Raw genomic sequence first — 21,306 nt, 5'->3', positions numbered from 1 at the left:
AATATCTGTAAAATGCAGCACAAGCCAAAGAATCTTAATGGGATATGTATCTTCTGTTTTACTTATAAATATTTTAGTCATCATAGAGTTCATCCTTTAAAATACAGTTTGGCCATCCAAACTGTGATGTCAGTATAACAGGCAGGGAAATTGCTTTGCTTGATTAAACTGTGTAACAGCCAATATGTATTTTGACTATTATTATCAATTCTAGTAGCAAAAACTGAGCAGATTTCTCAAGTGAGCTAGTGAATTATAAACTGTGGCCTGTCTTGGCAGTGGTTTGTGTTTCAAAACAGCTCAGTGATGAGACACTAAAGACCTGATAATTGCTCAGATTTTACCAGTCCTTGTTGATACCATGGGTCCATTTCAAGAGCTGGAAACCTTGTACAGCAAGAAGCATGACTAGAAAACAGACAAAGCAGTGCAGTTGCAGCCAGGAGGACTTCAGCAGAGGCAAATGTGGGTGTTTCTCAAAAGTTAATGACCCATTTCTAAAGAACTTGTAGTATGGTCAAATGTAAGGGGCAGAGCTTCCAGGAGTTGGTTGTAAGTCACTAGGATCTTTGATGGCTCTTAATTTACAGTAATTGTTTTTTTGGCTGATTTGGCTTAACTGGTTTTTTGTTGTTTGTTTTCTTCTACTAAGATGTTCTGTGTTACAGGCTTGCCTTTATGTCCAGCACCTATATATGCCATGTATGCTATTTTAATCTGCAAAAGACTTCGCAAAAACTCATGGCTGTGCAAAGCCTTTATTAGTATTCATCTTTATCCTCAGTGTCTCACTGTCGAAAGAAACATGGCTTGACATCTGTGCTATTAAAGGTCTAATGTATGCTGGTCAGTTCTCTGGATAGGTGACTGTAGAGCTTGATTACACCTAATGATACTTGTGAACTTCCTTTTTTGGTTGGGGGTGGAAGGCGCTTAGGAATCAAAGGAGTTCAGAAGTTTCTTTAAAACTCTTCCTCTAGCAGACATGAAGATTTGATACCCATTTTGATGAAGTTATAGTAATTGCAATACAACAAAGGATGTAAATGGCAAAGATGGAAAAAGAAATACTGAGAGTGTGATTTAGCAATTGACTTGCAAGAGAAATGAAGAAAAACAAGCAGTGAGAAAGGATCCTGTGTTGAGAGGCAAATGGTCTAGACAAATAGAAATGTCATTCTATTTATCCACATTTCTGACATCTTCCTAATTCATGAGAATGGTAGAAAGCTTTATTAACCATCTATAATCACAAATCTTGCCTTTTCCCCAGTATTGGATATTTTGCATTGCTTGGCTGGGCTTCTGGATTTGAGGAAAAAAACCACTTTATACTATTTTGTCCTCTTATCACTAGAGATATGTTTGATGTAATAAAGTGTGGGAGCTATTGCATATATTCGTTGGTCCTGGTTTGAATTGTAAACCCTGATTCATGCCAACTTCCATTTGGGTATATATTTTTTGCCAAACTTGACTACAGACTGCACAACTTGGTGTTTAAGTTTATGTCCTATTATCATTAGCAGTACTTTGGCAAGGAAACTACTTTTCTTTTTTATTTTTATAAAAATAAATGAATATATCTGTTAAAGTTGGTGCTCAACTTGTATGTCTGAAACTTAGCTTGTGGTATATTTTATGAAGTTTGAAGTAATATTTATGCAAGTAATTCAAGTACTAGAAAAAATGTGTAAATGACTGCCTAAATTTCTAAGCATTCCCTCTGGAAATGTTGCAGATGTTATTTAATATACTCTATAAAAAATCTCATGTATTTCTGAATTTTTTTGACTTCAGGAGAGAGAGAGAGAGAGAGAGTTTATATCTCTTGTTAACATTGAGGCAAAATGTTGGAATGTGGAGTTGTGAGTTTTTTAATGGGTTTTCTGTTCCCATTGGATTATCTAATTTAATCTTTTGCACTTAAATTTGTACAGAAAAAAGCAGTTTCCAGATGCATCGATTCCCCTCATACACTTAATTGTGTTGGAGACTTTTTATAGAAGGATATTTTAGAACAGAGTCTAGTTCTAGTACAGGATGACATGTATTTGAGGGCAGGGCAAACATGGTATGTCTGTAATGGCCAATGTAATATTCTCATGATAAAGAGAAGAAAAAAATTAAATTTCTCAGTGATTGCATATAAAAAATTCCTGCTGAAGATTATATGCTTGCAAAGTTCTTGCTATGAATCTCAAATATACACTTGCACTAATTATTAAGAAGGCTGGGCTTTAGTTGGGTGGTATTTGTCAGGTGTAATGGAATTTTGTCTTCTACTTTTTAATAAGTGTCATGGTTTTAAGCCCTGGGAAGAAATTAATTCCATCCTAGTGAAAATGGGACAATATGGTGTTCTGTAATGCCATTAATAGTGCTTTAGGAAAATTCAGATTTTAAAAGTAATTTTTAAGCTAGATTTTGTCTGTTTCCTGTTTTAATACGACTTGGCAAGGCTAAGCCTACTGTGCCTTTGGACAGATAGCAAAGATGATGAATAGCCCTAAAGTTTAGTTTTGTTTGAACAGCTGGAGAATTTCCTTTAATATGGACAGAAATATCTCTGACTAGAGTGATATTTATTTTCCAAAATAGGAAAGATGTCATTCTTCACTGGAGTGAAACATCAAATAAAACAGAATTTTGTAACCCTGTGTTAGTCTCCTGTTAGATGATAACAGTATAAAAAAACTGAAGTTTCCTCTGTACCACAGGAAAAAAGTAAGGCTTTTCCATTTTCTTGTGGATAATGTTAAACTCCATTCTTCTATATTTGGGACATTAATTTATTCCCTACCTCACCTTGAGGGATTGTGATCTTTTATACCCTGTTACTGATTTCTAATTTACTTAGAAGAGAGTGAGAAAAAAAGAGGAAATAATACTGTTTTCTTTCAGAGATTGTGAGACTGAGCATAGATTGAGATTTTGAGGTAGATGTGCTATGTTGTGCCAGAGGCCCCCATCCCACAAAAAGCCATGCTGGTACCTGTTCACAGTGCAGCACCCCTGGGAGCTCCTGGGTTTTCCCTTACTTGGAAACCAAGACAGAGGAATGAAAGCTGGTGTTCCCACCCTTAGAGTTTTCTTCTAAAGTGTAGGGCCATGGGCATGGAGTATTTTTTTTCCCTGAAGAATGTTAATCCTGCAGTCTTTTAATATTCTGATTTTTACTGCTACTACTTTGCTATTTTGCTTTTGATACTTGGTGATTGGATCTTAAGAGAAACTTTGTCTGCAGTTCTAAATTTGCTCTTTTTTACCCTTAGGATTTTGTTTTCATGAGAAGAAATTTTATGCCCTCTCAGAAAGTGAAGATTAGTAAATAGAAATAATTTGTATTAAAAGATCTTTAAAAATGTCACAGCCTGCATTGAGTGAAGTTGCAGTTGTTAATTGGAGACTCATAATCTGTTACCTGCTTGCCTTAATTTTTACCTTTGTGTTTCTTTAAAGGGTGCTGCACTTTTGATGAGCCTCTGAGTTCCTGTGGCTACAGCCAGTCGGATGATGATGATCTCAACTGGGATCAGGTGAACGCGCCGGTGAAGCCGTCCTCGGGTCAAGGGATGCCATCGGGTTCGTCTCTTATTTTGCTTTTTTTCTCTTCAATTATGTGTTTGTCCAGTGTTTATTAGCAGTACTGCTTAGTCTGAGTCTGGTTAAGTGGAATACTCAGATTTTCCAGGTGATTTCTGTGAGGGATATTTTGCAAGTCAAAGGTTTGGCTTTGTTGTGTGGGGAGTATAAAGGTTTGAAAGAAGAAATAGAAACTTGATGTTGTTGGGGAAGGCCAAAAGAAAACAGAAGGGTGACATGAAAATGAATCTGAAGTAGTACTAGAAACATGCAGACAGGACTTAGTAAGAGAGAAAAGGAAGACTGACTTATTTTCCTTGAAAGATATAATAATCAAAATATCTTATAAAAAGATCGAGAGAGAAGAAGAGGTGAGTGAAAAAGCAAAGGTATCCCAAAACAAAGATCTCAATATTATGCTCACTGATTTTAAAAGATGGTTGTGATACTCTTATTTAATGTATTTTTTGCACTGCATGGAGTTGGACCTTGTTCTGTAGCAGCCACCTGTGCATTCTGCTGAACTACAAACTCACTCTAGTAATAAGAGTCATTGCCTTAGTACTTCACCCACAGAAATATGTAAAACTTGCCCACTGGTTTTAAACTGTTCACTAGCCTAAAATTAACCAGGTGTTCTTTTCTCTAGTTTTTAGCTAGGCATGTTAAGAGTTCCCCCCATATGCTGATCTCCATTTCATGGGATATTATTGCCTGCAGCCCAGCTCAGCATCTGCTTTGCCTTTTATAGACTGAGCCTCAAGTGGCTATTTTCACCTTTTTGCAAAACCAAAAGACCACTAGATAAAATCACTGGTTGTAGCATTGTGGAATTTCTTCTGAATTAGTCTCATAACTCAGTATAAATATATCCATAACACTTAAAAGCACTGCAGAATGAATGTCCCAGTATTTCACATCCCTTTCAGTGAGGTCTTTAAAGGACCCATAATGTACTTATTTTATATAAATGTGTTTATATAAAATCTTTTCCAAAGTTGTTGTTCTCAAGAAAGTGTTCCTCCCTCATTTTTGAGTAAGGGAGTTAGGAAATAGACAAGTGAATCTTTAGAAGTGACAGTATAAACAAAACCTGAACATAGGCACTCATCCTTAGTGTAGCAATAAATGTGCTGATGTATGATATGCACAATCAGGCTTAGATATCATTCACTTGTAAAAAAAAGGCTTTCAGTGTTCTTCACTCTAGATTTTCCAGTGTCGCCCTGAGTTGTGGATGACATCTTTTCTAAGGTTCATGGCTGAAGTACCTTTTACACTTTGTATCCTCTGGCAAATGCAGGACTCCCAAATTCAAGATAGATGTTCAGTTTATCTAAGTTCTGGCATTTGGATCATCATGCTAGATTGAGTTCATCAACCTAGATAAAGGATGCTCTTTCAAATTCCTTTTTAAACTGGCGTTCACCCAGTGGTCTTGGCATATACTGCTAAACATTTTCTGAACTATTTCATTAGTGCTTGATACTGTTGCTCAAGTTGGAGACAACAGACATAGTTTATCAGCCATCTTGGCTCGTGGTACAAGATATGCATTCTTTTTTTCAGTCACACCACTGGAATTCTCTTCCTATTCCAAATTTCATTCATTACTCTCCTCACTTGGATTTGTGAAAGCAATTGCTGGTATGTGATGTTCAGTCTTCTTGGCAGATAGAAGAGATTTGAATCTATGTTCTATTCTCTGATGACCACAGGCTTGAAGATTTTTTTGTTTTTTTTTCTCAGTAGCAGGATTCTAGACTAGGGACTGGCATGTTTATAGAAGGAAAATGATACTTGTCATTTTATTTATCAGATGTCATACAACTTGTTTTTTATTTGTCTTCTTGCTTTTTTTATCAGAAGTCTGAAATAATGTTCTGGTGATCTAATAAAAATCTATTTAATTTGGTAACAAATTCTATTTACAGTTTAGGGAGTTTTATTTCTGCCCATAAAGGAAGAAAAATATTCTTTTGGAGCATTGGGTCAGAAGACGAACGAGTTAGTCTGAGGAGGGTTGAGGATATTGGTGCCTTAAAAGGTCAAAAACCCCTTTGAGAGGGAAAGAAATGCACATTTTTTGCAAATGAAAAGCACTGTGTCTAACGGCACGATTTAGTCAAGTGGTATCTAATTTTTCCTCATAATTTCATCTAGACAGTTTCTTCTTGTTCTTGTTCAAATCATCATCTTAATGATTTTAATTAGTTTTCAGTTAGCCTTAGCCAGAGGGTTATGTGATACACTTAAAAAATGATTTCAAGTAGTTTGTCAGCAGTTTCTGAGCTACATTTTTAGGAAGAAATAACTTCAGATGATAATGAATAGAACATCTTAAATTAATGGTTTGTGGGGAATTCTTGGCTTGAAAGCAAAATGCTTTACGCAACAATGTTGTAATACTAGACTGAGACAAGAACTCTCAGTTCTGTACTCCCTTGTCAGAAGAAAAAATTAATGCACATAACATTTCTAATTTCAGGCAGCATGCTCCAGTGAGTGAGCTGATGTCGATATATAATTTTTTTATAATTTCGTGGCAGTCAGGGGGAAGCACACAAGTTACGGGGTTTGATTTCTTTTAATCCACATGAGAGTGCTGAGAGCATAGCTGCACTTCAGATAGATAAATACTTTGGCTTGATATGTTATTTCAGTGGGACAGAGAAATGTCATCTAATATTTATGCATATGTGTGCACACTTTAATGTACACACAGTTTACATGTTTTTGAATATTTGAGATCTTGTTTTAGATGAAAACTACTAAACTGTATCAAAGGTAATAATGAAAAAATCGCAAGAGTGTTTCTTACAGTGGGCTTCAACCTCTCCTGGATTGTTGCAGTAGCACAGAAATAGGAAGATACCGCTACAGTTAGTAGGGTGCTAGTGTTCTCATTTCTTTGATAAATATGAGCGTGGCTTTTAATGAGTCAGTATTAATCTGAAATTGTGTTTAAAAGACCAAAAAAGTAAGGAGATGTATGAATTTCTGTATATATTTGAATGAATTAAATGCATGTTGTTAATCCACTGCTCTTTTGTTTTAAGTGTCCTGTGAATCAGACAGAGTAAATGCTGTTTGGAAGAGCAGCTCTTCCCATTTCTCAGCCGGTCTTCTCCTTGTCTTTCTGTTCCAAGAATGTATGCTTAAAATAGTGTTCACAGCTGTAATTACAGAAACACTTAGTCATTATTAATGCCATCTCGCATTATCCTATGGAACAGTTACAGCAGTTTGATATTAATGTGTTTATGAAATACAGATCTACAGTTACAGCCAACTGTGAGCCCTCTAGCTGTAGCCCAATAAAAATGTCTTCAGAAGAATATGCCCAAACAGTAGATTACTCTGTTGGCAAGGTGTGAGCTGCAGGAGCGGGCTCTGTGAGAGGAGGTCAGGGAATGGCCTGTGTTGGACACATCTGGGCACAGCTGCTGGACCCAGCACTGGGCACAGCTGAGCTCCTGGTGCACCTCTGGGATAGAATGTTTAGGAAAGGGTGGAAGCCACTGGGCAGCAGCTGTCAGAGAGAGAAGTGAGAGTATGTGAGAGAAACAGCCCTGCAGACATCCCCATCAGTGCCGAAGGAGGAGCTGCTCCAGGCAGTGGAGCTGAGATTCCCCTGCAGCCCACGGTGAGGCGGCTGTGCCCCTGCAGCCCACGGGGGTCCATGGTGGAGCAGAGATCCACCTGCAGCCCACACCAGGAAAAGGTGGGGATTTCCTAAATGAAGCTGCAGCCCTTGCAGAGGAGTCCACACAGGGGCAAATTTTATCGCAGGACCTGTGGGGTCCCTGGAGCAGGATGTTCCTGAAGGACTGTGTCTCAAGGAAAGAGGTTGTTTGGGGTTTTTTTTGTGATGCTTGAGTGCGTTGTTAGTTCAGATACTGCTACAGTAAGTCATCACTGACAGTGATGCTATTAGGATTTTACTCTGAGGAATAGAAATACTGTCAGGAGTCTTCTGTGATTTGTCATTTACTGGATATAATTTCTGTTTGTGTCCATGTATTTTTTTATGAAACACTGTGTTCAGTTGTGTAAAATCTTTCTGTAGTGTGTCCCAGTTCCAGCTGATTTCTAAAGGACAGTAGTATCATTTTTATTTGATGCAGTGGTTGGTTTGATGTCTCTGAGGGGATGTCACTGCATTTGCAACAAGTCACTGGCATCAGCCTTTCATTCATTTTAAAACAGTTCAAACCCAAATATAAATCAAATCTTCACAGGCTGCCATTCACTGTGTTGAAAAGATGCTTCCTGTAATGAAGCTTTCTTTGTTTAATACAGTGCTGGTCAAAGCCAGGATGAGAATTCTGTTTGTGCTATTTGAGGTGATAACATGATTTTCATGGCTATATGTGATATTTTGAATGGCCCACTATGTCTATTTGTATTCTGAATATGTACTGTTGCTTAATGCCTATGCAGTGTCTGCAGAAAATGCTTATAATGCTTATATTATTGTTTAAAATGGCCTTTTGATACCTAGTAACCAGACATGCAGAGATAGCAGATATTCTATAAACAAGGCAGTGATTCAGAGGAGTGTTTATTATTATGGAATGTGAAGTAGTTGTGTGAAAAATGTACATTGTTGTTTAATTGTGCATAGAAGAGTTGTGATCCATTTTAAAAGACAGATAAAGTGATCAGTCTGCAAGTGTGAGTTCAAGTCAACTGCAATGTTTTATCATGTAAAATTATCGTTCTTTGATATTGTACTTTATCATTAAGCACATTTTAGCACTGAATTGGATTTTTGTTGTATATTAGCAGGGATACTTCTGTTTGCATTCATATTGAAAAAAATGAAATACATTTCTTACTTAGTCCCATTTCTTCCATATTACTTTAAATAGCTGCATTTTTAATTCATTTGAATTCCATCTAGGGATAATATAAAGTACTGTCAAGGTGTGGGAGTTGCAGCTTGCTCACTGTGTTAAAGTTAAATTTTTTCATAGAATTTTCTAGACCTGGAACAGCAGCATGTTATTTCATTGCACACCCAGGTAATAGCTGCAGCCATTAAGGACATGCCTTTTGGCAAGCAGCTCCAGCTTCCAATTAACTGTGCAAGTTAACACCAGTTGCTGCTAATACAGAGCAACATGGAGGTCACACAGAGCAAACCACCTGAGCAGGGAGCCAGGGCAGCTCTGTGCTGCCATGGCTACCGTGCCAGCACTGGAGGGGTTGGCTTCTTCAAAAACTCACCTAAAAACTTACTGAGTGGTGTGCTTAACAGGTCTGCTCAACAACAAGAAAGATGCCACCAGCCATGTCTGAGGTATTGCTTATTGTATGGATCGTTTTTGTAACTTCTGACCTGACTTACAGATTTCAGCACCTGGCACAAATTCTGGGTTTCAAATATTGAGCATCTATCATTCTTGCAAGGGGAAGTATATTAATCAGCATCAAAATCCCTCTTTCTGAATCACTGATGGACAATGTTCCTAGGTTGCTTAGTAGGTGAAGTAGGCAAATTATTAAAGTGTATTTTGCCTGCATGCTTAAGCTTTCAGAAAATAAATGCTAGTGTTATACTTCACCCTGTGTTGTATATATTCTCATATATGACTTCTAGTTTGCACATTTTAGAGCAAATTATTTTGAATATGAACAGTGTGATTTATGAAGTAATAATGCCTAACGTAGATGTCTGATTTGCAGATTTTCATTTGAAGTAACATGCTTTCTGCAGTGTTCATATCTGTAACTTCAGGACAGCAGTTTTCTTGTTTTCTTATGCATTCTGTCAGCCATCTCATATTTGAGTGCAAAATTGCAGAACATACTCCAAGTCACGGAAGTAAGTGGGAGACACTATATTAAAAGCTATTAAAAGCACCAGTTACCTGATAAAGATTTGTTCAAGATGTTTGACTGAAATAGGACGATATAATAAATTATAGCATTTTTAATGTTTGAGGAACTCTCCTCTTCTGTAGAAGACAGAAACTACTTGAAAGATCTGGGAAGTCACTTCTCGTTAAACCAGAGTATTCTCAAAGCAACCTGGAAGATAAAGTTTACTGCTGAGGGTAATTCTGAGTAGCACCATGTAGGGCCACAGAGTGCTAAGAAAGCCCTCTAACCTAATTCATTTACCTTGCTGTGATTACATGTTTCCTGCTGAGGTTATATCTAACATCTGCCATCATATATGCTGAGAAGCAGCTAACATAATAAGCTACACACTGGAGCTGGGTTTGAAATAGATTTCTTGACAGCAAAAACTTTGGAGATAAGAAAGTTCTTTTTTGTTACACATCAGAAACCCAGTCTCCCTCCCTGTCTTCCACCCATAGTGCCAGACACTATCCTGCTGGTTAAGTGCATCAGAATCTAGTTTTATATTTCCCTGCTAAATTTGAAATACAAGTACTCTGAATAACTAGGGTTTTGTTTCTGTGTTTGTTTTTCCTTCCTGGACTCCTCATGATGAGTTCATTCAGATGAAGTAGGAGTATTCCAGCAGGAGAGAGGAATTTAAAGTAAGAGAATCCCAACAGGAGAGAGACTAAGTGCTCATGTTGTAAAGCCTGTAAAAACATACTTTTTTAGAATACCTTGGGGTGTGGTGAACTGGCATTTTTGAAGTGGAATATTGTCTGGAAAAGAAGAATGAGGTTACTTCTGGTAAGGGCTCTTGGTTTGAAGAAGACCTCGTGGAGAATTCTCTTTCCTGGGGATATACCCAAGACATGCAGATGAACCTCAGGACACTTTAATCTCGGTAGTTTGAGGCTGTGCTAATATAAACCAAATAGCACATGCTTCAGTCTAGGGTTCCCTAGGGACTCTGTGCTGAGGGCATGTTACTGCACTCTGCCATGGTGTCTTACTGAAACCACTGCAGTTTCTGCTCCAGTTTTAGCAGACTTGTATAAAGTACCAATACAATTTTTGTACTTGTTTGCCTGGCTATTTTCTTCTGTTGAGGAATGAAAATACTTTACCAGTTCGAGCAAAGCTGTGGTCAGTAAAAAGCCCATGAATAAACAACAAGTCTGAAGATGCTCCTGTAGGAGCTGCACTCACTGCATTGCAAGATCAAGAGAAAGCAGAATAATCAGAATAGTCCTAAATAAGCTTTTTCTTGGTTAGTAATTAATCTACTGGAAAAAAAGCCTCTTAATTTCTTGCAGTCTTCAGGGCTTTTCTTTCAGTCTCATGCTTATCCTGTTAGATTTCTTCTCATCCATCCTGCCCTTTAGAAACTAATAAAGAGTGGATCAAAACCTTTCCTTGCATCTGCAGGCTTTAAAGTGTGGAACGTGACTGCCTCAATTTCAGGGCCTAAGTCAGTTGTTATACGAGTTAGTAGTTTATCTTTTAAAACAGTTCTTCTATATGACAAGATCATAGTCATAGGCATAGTGAAAATTCCAGTGAGCTGGAGACTCCATGATTCCTCTTTAGGACAGTAAATTACAGTTACAAATTTTTAGGGAATATTTTTTTAAGGTTTTTTTTTTCAGAAATGTAAGAGGAATTTCTTGTTTCAATTAGATTTATGGGAGATTTTTCATACCCTTTGGCAGCACTTAATTTGTTGGCAGGCATTGAGACTGATAGTGTGTTGTTAGCGGGTCTGGTTGTGACTAATAGGAGGGGCCAAAAGGTCACTGATTGAGGCAGAGGTTGTTAAATGCTGCATGTGGCTTCAAGTGCTCCCAGATGTCTACACTTCTGCTCCCAAGTTGAGGAAATTCATGTGGGTGTTTGTCATGTGGGAAATGTGGCAGCAGAGATTGGTTAGTGCAGAATGTATGGATTGGTTTTTATTTTATATGTAAGTCTTCTGCTATCTGAAGCTATTTGATTTCCTAGAATTTCAGACAAAGTCTTAATCCTTCATAGTCATTTGCAGAACGCAAGAGCCAGGGAAGAAGCAATTACATGAACTTCATGAACTGAATTAAAGAGCTCAGTACTTTTTTTCTCAGTGTTAAAGCAATATACTTATTTCCCTCACCAGCTGACATAATGCTTTTTCTCTCTTGAAGTCACATTTCCAATCAACTGCTTTTCAGTAGCAAAAAAAAAAATTTAAAAAAAAAAAAAAAGCTGTCTGGACCTCATTGAAAATGTAATGATGTACACAGTCATTTAATGAGAAAGCAGGTGCAGGTAATTATCCAAGTCATAATGTTGCAGCAGCTAATAACATCAAATATTTGTGATAATTGCAGGCAATTGATCACAGTTCTGTGCTTCTCATGTGTAACAGATTTTAAAAACACTTCTCAATATACATGTATTCATGTTAGAACATGGAAGCCGCAGATGTACTTTTCTCACCAGTAGATCTATGTACTGAGATTTTGCATTAAGTTCAAATATGTCTGTTTAAATTTTTACCATTTCACTTTTCCCCATGACTTAGAGGGGAGGAACATCCTTCTGCCAAATTTGATTTCCCGATTCCCCCGTACTCTTACAGGCTTTTCCTGTTCTAGATGTCACAGTCAACTCTTGTGTCATTCTGGTTTCTGCTGGAGCACCGTGTGAGTCCCAGTGTCCTGCAGGGGGGCTCTCCCAGTGCCTGATGCATGTGCAGCTCAGGTGTTGTTCTTCCCAGCATGGCTCTCTCCTGCAGTTACTCAAGAAACAGATCAAAGACACAGCAACAATGGGATGATCCTTAATGTATTCCCTTACTTATATGTTGAGAGCTACAAAAGAAAGGAAGGCAATGGAAATTTGCTAGGGGCAAATTTCTTTTATGCCAGGCCTGTGTGATAAGACCACTGCTCAGAGGAGCTCAGAGATGCTTCTTTCTGAAGCTTTTTTACATTCGTAGCTTAAAGGTGCAAGGAAATGATGAGAACCTAAGTTGGTCAGTAGCCCTCTTTCTGCATGTGGGCTGCTGTAGAAATGAATCTGTAGAAGAGAAATTTACCTTTGTCAGGCATTTCAGAAGGCTCTGGGAGGAAAATAGAAAGTGAAGAGAAGCAGGTCCCTGGTCCAGTCTTTTATGTGTAAAGTATTTTAGCAGTTTTTAGTTAGTAGGAATCAGAGGCAATTACTGTTTGGCTGGCAGACAGCACATACACGATGGTTCTCACACCTTAGGAAAGGGCTGATTAAAAGGGTGGTGTCATGACTTCTTACAGGTGGTGTCCCAAGAAGAAACTAAAAGAGAGGACAGGCTTTCAGAGGAGGATTCTGGGCTTGTCTGTATCCCAGATAAGGAACGGTGCTTCTGTAGGAGCTAGTAGGGGACCTGAGGAATGGGATATAAAGCTTGATGCTTTTCTTGGCATTTCCTTATGAGGTTTCCTTATTAAGCAGCCGCACATTAAATGAAACACCTTTGGAAGATACAGGATGATAATTGGTGAGGGTCATGTTGTGGGGAAGCCAGCTGGATATTGTGTACCTGCTCTTGAGCTAGTGCCTCTGGGAGCTGATTAGTCTAAAAAGCATCAGGCAGGACAAGGTGAAGATGTTACCTGTGTTTTGGAAGCTCATTGTGTAGCAGCTATAGAAATGATTATGTGTCAGAAACAAAGAAGTTGTCATATTCTGGATTAGACTTGATCAGCAACAGCATCAGGTTCCCTTCATGAGAATACGGTGTGCTATGCAAAATTTAAGGCAGCCCGTAGCTTCCGATTTTACAGCGGAATAAATGGATATACCATGTATAAAAAGATGTGATACATCTTTCAGCAATCACATTTAGGTGTTACGTGTGCTATGGTGTTCTTGCCATGTTTAATTTTAGTGTGAGGCACATTTGTGAAGGCAGAAAGTTGTTTGGAGCAATTTCAATTCAGGCATTTTACTTACTTGGCTAGCAAAATGGAAGCAGCTTTATGTGTGCATGGCAGATTTTTTCACTGCTTTTTAGTATAGCAGTAATAACAATTATATAATTAGTAAGAATTTAATTATTATTTTAGGTACAGCAACGAAAAGCTATATTTTGCCAGGATATATTGTAGTGCCTCTTGAATTTAAATTATCTGTGTTTTAGTGTGTCTACATCCAGTTGTATGTTTAAGTTAAAATAAAGCATTTAAACAGGTAATTTTAACTTCTGTGCTAGTCTGTAAAGAAGCAAAGTTAAATAAAAAAAAGAAAAAAGAAAAAGCCATTAGAACGTGCACCTTGGATAGATAAAGTCCATTAATAGTATTTCTGCATGTAAAAACCAGATTTATATTAGGTGTAGTCTTCACCACTGCACAGGACCAGCAGGATATCAGTATTTCTCTAAAGGTACACATCTATGTTAATTAACTTGGTCCAGTCTCCCCTGCAGTTTCATCATTCTTATCTCCTCTTCAAGCCTGAATGTATTGAAAATGTCTCCAACTCTGAGCTGACATTCTCTGTAGTATTATGGCTCAGACTAAATGCATCCCTTTCTACCAAGTTATTCTCCTTTAGAGATATGGTGGAGGTCAGCTTTGCTAAACTGCAGTGATGTTCTGACTCAATAGCAAATGGGTCATAAAGAAATTGCCATGAAAATGTTTTACTCCTGGAATCTGAAATCTACAATTGTTATGAGATACTGAAAGATATTTAGCAAAGCACATGTGAAATTATCCTGACAGAAATAAAAAGTTTTGTGGGTTTGTTTCCAATTAATGGATTTGCCTTTAAAGTTCCTGAGAAGAGCTCCTCTTAGATCTCTATTAAGCCATACTGCTGTCATTCAAATGAAAATACTCCTTTGGAAAAGCTACTGACACTGCTTTGCCACCTGTAATATGGAAATAAAAATGTGTAATGCGGTGATGCTGCTATTTATCTTTTGTATTTGTCAAATAGAGCCTATGCTATGTGATATAGCATAAAGAATATGGAAAATCCTTTGGTATAATCTCAGCTTGCCTAATTTCTTTCACTGGTGAATCTTCTTCATGTTGAAAAGAAAAGGATCTGAAAACATGTAACCTGAGGCCACTATTTTGTATGTTAATAGGTAGTCTGCTTTATTGATGGTGTGAAAAGCAAATTTATTTTGCCTTTTAAGAATCTTTCAATATTGTTCTAAGGCTGAAGCCTAACAGAAGCTCTAATTTTTGTACTAGGGTTGTTAAGTGAGGGATCTTTGTAATAGAAGCAAACTTTAATTGCCAAAACACTTACTCAGTTTTATTACTTTGAGATTCTGGAGTTTTGTTACTTCAAGATTCTTTCCTTGTTCTGTTCTGTACAGTTCATGTGCCATTCTCCCTTCCAGGAAGAATATATTTATTTACAAGAATTTTATTCTCTCATCCTTCTGTTTTAATCTCAGTGTTTGCATGAGATTTCTGTGTTCAGAAAGTCTTCATAGCACCTCTCTAAATTGTGCTGAATCCTCTAGCCACACACAGACTTTACATTTTGCATCAGCTGTCATGTTTGTTTATTGTGTGCCAAATTTCTCTCTTTGCCACCTCTAACTCTCGGTGCTTTTTCTAAGCATAGTTATTTTTCATGGATTCATTTCCTAGCAAAAGCTTTGTTGGTGTACTGCATTTAAACATATCAGTGATGCAGAGTCTAGGGAAGCGCAGACTGCTAAATTCCCTAAAGGATTCTGGGATATCTTTTTACCTAATAGTTCCCTGAGCTTTGCTTTGCTTTGCCTATTAAAATGTGCTCCTTTATGTTCTTCCTCATTTGAAGAAGATTTGATGGAACACTTGAAGATAGATCTAGAAAAGCATACGCATTAATATTTATGGCTGTGTGTGTTTCGACTCCAGAAGGGCTGACTAGCAACTGGATATAACCATGCTGATTTTCAATACATCTGCTGAGCCACAGGATATTCTGAGCAAGGTGCTTGCCTTTACTTTGAAACTAACACATGAAGAGATTCGGTTTCACTTGGCTTCTGCATGCACAGGTGCATTACTTATATTCAAGATAAGTGGAATTAGCCTGCTTTTTTCCAAGGCATTCCTCAATACTTCAATACCTAATGTGAAACTTCATACCACCTGTCCCTTCCATGTCAAGATGAAACTGTGAAAAAGCATGTCTTTAGAAACTGATAAAAGTTTTCTGCCGTTTTTTGGTTGCTAATTAAGTGCAGATAGCACCAAGTTTTGCCCTCATTTGATATTCTTTGTCTGCAGTTCTATAGTTGGTAGTACATGACACGTTAATTATAGCATGGTAATTAAAAATTTAGTTACTCTTTTCCTTTGTTCAGTACATTCTTTGTTATGGTGTCAAAAAGTATTTTGCCTCGAATATCCTTATAGTCTTTTACAAGAGATGTATGTCATCACTGGAAATGGAATTTCTAAGTAAATTTTATTTCTTTTTAATAGAAATGTTTTATTATAATAAGATCACACCTTCTTATGGAAGCCGTGAGGACAGCATCCTTAAAATCTAGACAAGATATTAATCGTTAGTAATGACTAAAGAAACCAACATTATGTCCAATGTGGCCTTAAGCAGAATTCCAGTTAATCATGTCCATGAGTTCCACAGACTTCACCTGAATCTTATTTTCTTATGCTAGGCTAGATATATCCAAATGCTCACAACTAAATTATGCTGCACTGTACTTTGGCAGTATAAGTTTGTAATTCTATATAATGATGAACTTTTATGCAGAGTACACGATAAAATAATTTTTCTGTCTCATTCTTTCCTCTCCTGCTCTCTTACTGCTCATCCCTCTGTCTTCACATCCTTTTTCAGGAATAACAAATGTGAGGGAATAGAATGGAAGAGAGTAGAGATAGTGCAGAAGGCAATCTCACCCCTGAGGAGCTGCAGCTGTGCTAATCACCAAAGATTAGCCACAGGCCTGTCCTTAATAGTCCACAAGTGTGTCCAATGAGGATGAGTGCTATAAAAGAGTGGGTTAGGTAGGTGAGAGGGGAGCTTGAGTTTGTTGGCTGTGCCGTAAGGAAGAAGGGTATCAGTGCTGTGAGGTGATACCCATGAGAAATCACCAAGAAGGTATGGAACTTTTGGAGTAAGATGCCAGCAAACAAAGGTAGAGTAGCTTCTGCTGTATAGTTTTGTTACCTTAATTTGGGGGGGTTATAGTTAAAACTCTTTTATGTTACAGAAATACAGTTTTACTTTGCAATTCCATGTAGTTTGTATTTTTACTTTGACTCTCAAATAAGAATATGCTTCTTATTTTATTTAAGTTCTTTTGGGGGAATGATTTTTTTGTTCATTTGTTTTTTGTTTCTTTATAATGAAAGACACTGCATATCTTAATATTCTGTGTTTTCAAACAGAAGCACTTTTCAAACATATGTATTACTTCTGGTCAGTGAGAGTGGAATACTAAGCTTCTTTAAGAAAAACCCAACCAAAAAGCCCTAACATCTCCTTGGTCTCAAACTCCTGTAAACCAAACCTTTGAAAAAATAAACTAGCTACTTTCATACTAACAATTGTATAATGATACTGGTGTACTAACTATAGAACAGGTTTTCAATGGTACCACACATACAGCTAAAGGGAAAAATTCAAGATAGTAAAGTTGTGTGGTCCATATGGCTGGGAGGGTTAGCTTTTCTGCCTCTATAAAACTTTTTTGGTTTTTTTTGACTTCTGGAGGACAGGGGAAGACTAACATGGCTTCTAGATTGTGTCAGAACACCATGCTTTAGGGTTAGTAACCACTGTCTCCCCAAGGTTTTTTTTGTTTTGGGCCCAGGCAAGATGCCAGCTGCTGGAATAGGCTGACATCAGATCCAGCCTGGTATTGCCGCACTTGAGGTTCCTGCAGTTCCCCTCTGTGTTTTCCAGTATTTCTCAATAGTCAAGAGAGGAACTGAAGTGTTGCTCAGTCTTAGTGCTGGAAGGTACATTCTTCTTGGAGTTCTAGTCTTTTTTTCATTAGCTACATCATAGTGTAAAGCACCACTTTGTTGTTTAAGGATGCAGAAAACTGAAAGAACTGTTTTTAAGTGTAGGAAATTAGTCAGAAGGAAGTTAAGGGAGTACACATATAAGGGAGTACACATATATACATATATATACATACAAATCATCTGAGGAGAAAGAGCAGATACAATATATGTCTAGAGAAGGATGCTTAGAAAATACAGAAATACATACATATTTTTCTGGTCGTGTGGTAGGTACTGTCTGTCAGCAGTCATCCTTGAAGTCTAGTGCAAGACACCATCCAGTTAAATTTTGTCTAGTCTTGTGATGGGAAACAGAAGAATCTGTACTGGAGGCAGACAAAGATCATGTTGTGGTCTGAGTGGGCAAGTCTGTAAATCATGCTGTGTGGTCAGCAAAACTGGTGGCTGCTGGAACAGAATTTAGAAGGCAGGGGATATTTCAAACATGAAATATCTAATAAGATGTTGGAAGAGTGTGTATGTTAACATTCATTCAAGTCTAATGCATACTGAAACTCTGAGAAGTTCTTTTGGGTGTTTTCTGGTATTTTCTTTTTATACTAAAGGAATATAAAGTTGAAATGAGGCTTTCTGGTTTATGTCAAATGAATCTACCTTTCTTTATTTTGAAATGGAGTGGAATAGCTCCTGCTTTTAGAAGCCTTTCACGATTATGCTAAGCATTCACCTCCTATTTTCATGTACTTTAAAAACATCCTTCGAAAGAAATGTGATAGGTAGGTCATACTGCTTTTACTTTGTGTTGGTGGTAGACCCTATCAGTTCATCCCTGTCACTTTTCCTGGTCTGTCATTAGCATGAGATCTGTGAGTGCTCTAATTTTTTTTCCCTAACTTAGATAAAGGATCAGCATTATCAGGGTAGGGATATATTTCTTGCATAAGTTTACTCACTGAAATTAATGAAATGCCTCTATCCATGATACTGCAAACATTAAAATGCGATAGAAATGTTTAGCTTTGCTGTAAGTGCTTTTGCAGAAGACCTGAAGCAATAGCTCTTTGTTTCAGTAAGTGCTATCTCACATAACAGACAGGATTTGTTAAATATCAGTGTTGCTTAGGATTTCAGTTTTTTACTAGGGTTTGTACAACTGGAGAGGAAATACAGGCATTATAATTATTTCCTGTGGATTAGTTAAGATGAAGCCTAGTTTTCAGGCAGTAGTTTCCCACATACTACCTTAAACAACACCTTCCCACGTCTGCTAGGGAGCAGCAATGGCTGGCCCTGGCTATGCCCTCACTGATGGGGCACAGTTCCACAGCATCTGAATGCAACCAGCAGGAGCAGGAATAATGCTGTGCTAGTGGAATCCAAGGGGAAGTCCCAGGTCCAACTAGAGGGCTGGGGCAGGAGCCAAAGGCCAGAGAGCCTCAGACAGGCACACCTGCAGTACTGTTGGGCAGGGAATGATGCTGAAACAAGGATAAGGGGTGGTAGGGTACAGGGTGGAACAGGAAGGCCTGTGAGTGCCTTTGGGGATCCAACACCACCACATCACACATCTCCAGCTGTAAAAAAAAAAAAAAAACAAAAAACCCAATTGTCCTGGGTTGACTGTATGATGCTTTTATCCTCAATTGTCTGTTCTGTTTGTGCTGGATAATAATTTTTGCACCTTTAAGACTTGTTCCAACAGTGAAGGGGGGAAGAAGAAGCGTGCAGTTTGTTTTCAGACACTGCACTCGCTCCTCCATGTTCGTGCTCCTGACTGTGTTGTCTTTAGATGGACAGACAGCAGGACAGAGCTGTCCTCTGGCTTAGTCAGTTTTGTCTAGCTGAGGCAGAGAAGTTCCCTGGACTGTGGTTTTTCTTTTCCTTGGGCCTGTTTAAACCTGCTCTGGACTGAACACTGGCAGCTCGCACCTGTGGCCCACCAGGCCGGGCCTGGGCCGCGGCATTTCCAGCGCCAGAGGAACAGATAAGAGATTGAGTAAGCTGAGCTGCAACCCAGGGAGGGGACCCTCTGAGTTTGTCATCTCTTTTTGGAGCAGTAAGAGGTTTTATTGTTTAACATTGTTTAGGTTTTATTGTGTAATAGACAGTTTTTTCCACTTTTCTCCAAGGAGGTATTTTTCTTGAACTGGTTGGGGGTAGGGCCAATTGAATCTGCTTTTCTAGAGCAACTCCTTTGGGGGTTCTCTCCCAAATTTGCCCTGAGCCAGGACACCAGCAACAGAGAAAGCATCATTTGTGTCCTTAATTTGTTTTATTTTGCGACCTCATAGGACAGAAACAGGAAGGCACAGTATAAATGTGGGAATCACTTTCAGGATGGCTCTGTAGGGCTTAAAGAGCAGTTTTGGCTACAGAGGTAGGCCTTGAAATGTTTCATAGTAGCTTCTGCATGTCTGGCTGATGTGGAAGAGGTTGGATATCCATAATAGTTCGGACAGTTTTTTGCCCATTTAGAAAAACAGTTGCCTTTGACTTCAATAAAATTTTTTACCTGGAGAAGCTAAAGGTTATTGAAGGTTATGCATTTAAGAAATGTCTCCTGAGAAAAGACCTTTTCTTTCTTCTGTCAGCGAGATCTTTTTTTCTGTTTGTTTAGCAAAACTAAAAAATAGTTTATTACTGTTTAAGTTAAAACAAGGAGGGGAAAAAGCCCAGAAGAAGGTGTTAGTAACAGGCTGTTTCCTACAAGTCAACCAATCAAAAATGTATGCCCTTAGTGAAAGTTGATGACCTTGGTATCTTTTATGGCTGCTAATGCCAAATATTGCTTATTAATTTGTAGTAAACTATCTTTCTGTGCTGCTTCTGGTAGTAATAATGAAATGGTAAAGCACGTAGAACAGCTTCAATGGGCTTGGTTCAACATATCTGTCAAAAAAAAACCAGTACATTGTCAGCTATGTGTTTGGACTCAGCGCTACTTAGGGAGTTTGTTTCTGTTTTTCAGGAAGCAAGAAAATTAACGAAGGACTTGGGAACCATGACTAAAAAACTGCTGTTTGTTTTACTTCTCAGAACAAATTGAACTCTGTATGTCACGTTTGTGGATGCAGTGTCCGCATTTCTGTTGCAGTTCTGAGTGAACTGACAGGTGCTGTCCTTGTTTCTTGCCTGTCTTCTTGCATAGTGATGTAGAAGCTTGTAAATAGGAAAAACAGGGCAAGGATTGAGAAAAGTGACATTGATGACTATTTGGGAGAAACATTTATCATGCAAGATAACTGCAAACAGTGCATAGCATGGCCCTCATAAGCTTATTTCTCATTAGCTGGCAGTAATAAAATTTACAGTGTTATTTATCCAAAAATGTCAAATGTTTATTTCCAGAAACGAGTAACACCTCATAACAACCAGGAGGCTATGTGGTGTCCTGCATAATTTACAGACAATCTAATTGACCTATGCAGGTTAAGTGACTCACTTGAGATAATTAAAGAGTGGCAGAATGTGAAATGAAAATGAGAAGCACTTTAGATAGTTTATGATTCCTAACAAGATGCCTATATTGCTTTCCATTCCAGAACACCAATGCTGACTTAAATCTGCTTATTGAAATATAAAAACCTTACTGAGGGAGGCACTGGTAAAGTACAAACTTTTTATAATGGATGTTTGCACTCAGCACTCAGTGATTACAAGAAAATGCACCAGATGCAGTAAATGTATTCCTGCATAAGATGACAGATGTTGATGTTGCTTAGAATGTGGTGTTGTCTTTCACTCCAGTAAACTTCCAGGTAGAGTATCTCTCAATATTAGTGCAAGGCTGGTAAAAGTCCTTTTTATTCTTCAGGGAATTTTGTTTCAGAAAGCCTCAGCTACTCCTCTTCAGCCGCTGCTCAGAGGCAGAACACTTTATGAATGGTCAAGTGTGGAA

General features: G+C 38.0%; 1 protein-coding gene across 8 annotated transcripts in view; it reads left to right on the top strand.

The window, feature by feature from the left end:
- The window catches only part of PTPRM (protein tyrosine phosphatase receptor type M), a 443,102-nt gene that overhangs the window by 96,085 nt on the left and 325,711 nt on the right, over positions 1-21,306 (top strand). For all 8 annotated transcript variants that reach the window (XM_064705880.1, XM_064705877.1, XM_064705876.1 and 5 more), the window contains exon 2: positions 3,463-3,585. In XM_064705880.1, the coding sequence (XP_064561950.1) occupies positions 3,463-3,585 (123 nt within the window). The remainder of the gene's footprint in view (positions 1-3,462; positions 3,586-21,306) is intronic.

The sequence above is a fragment of the Zonotrichia leucophrys genome, chromosome 2 (genome assembly GCF_028769735.1).
Source record: "Zonotrichia leucophrys gambelii isolate GWCS_2022_RI chromosome 2, RI_Zleu_2.0, whole genome shotgun sequence".
Lineage (NCBI taxonomy): Eukaryota > Metazoa > Chordata > Aves > Passeriformes > Passerellidae > Zonotrichia > Zonotrichia leucophrys.
This window is presented reverse-complemented; position numbering and strand designations above follow the sequence as displayed.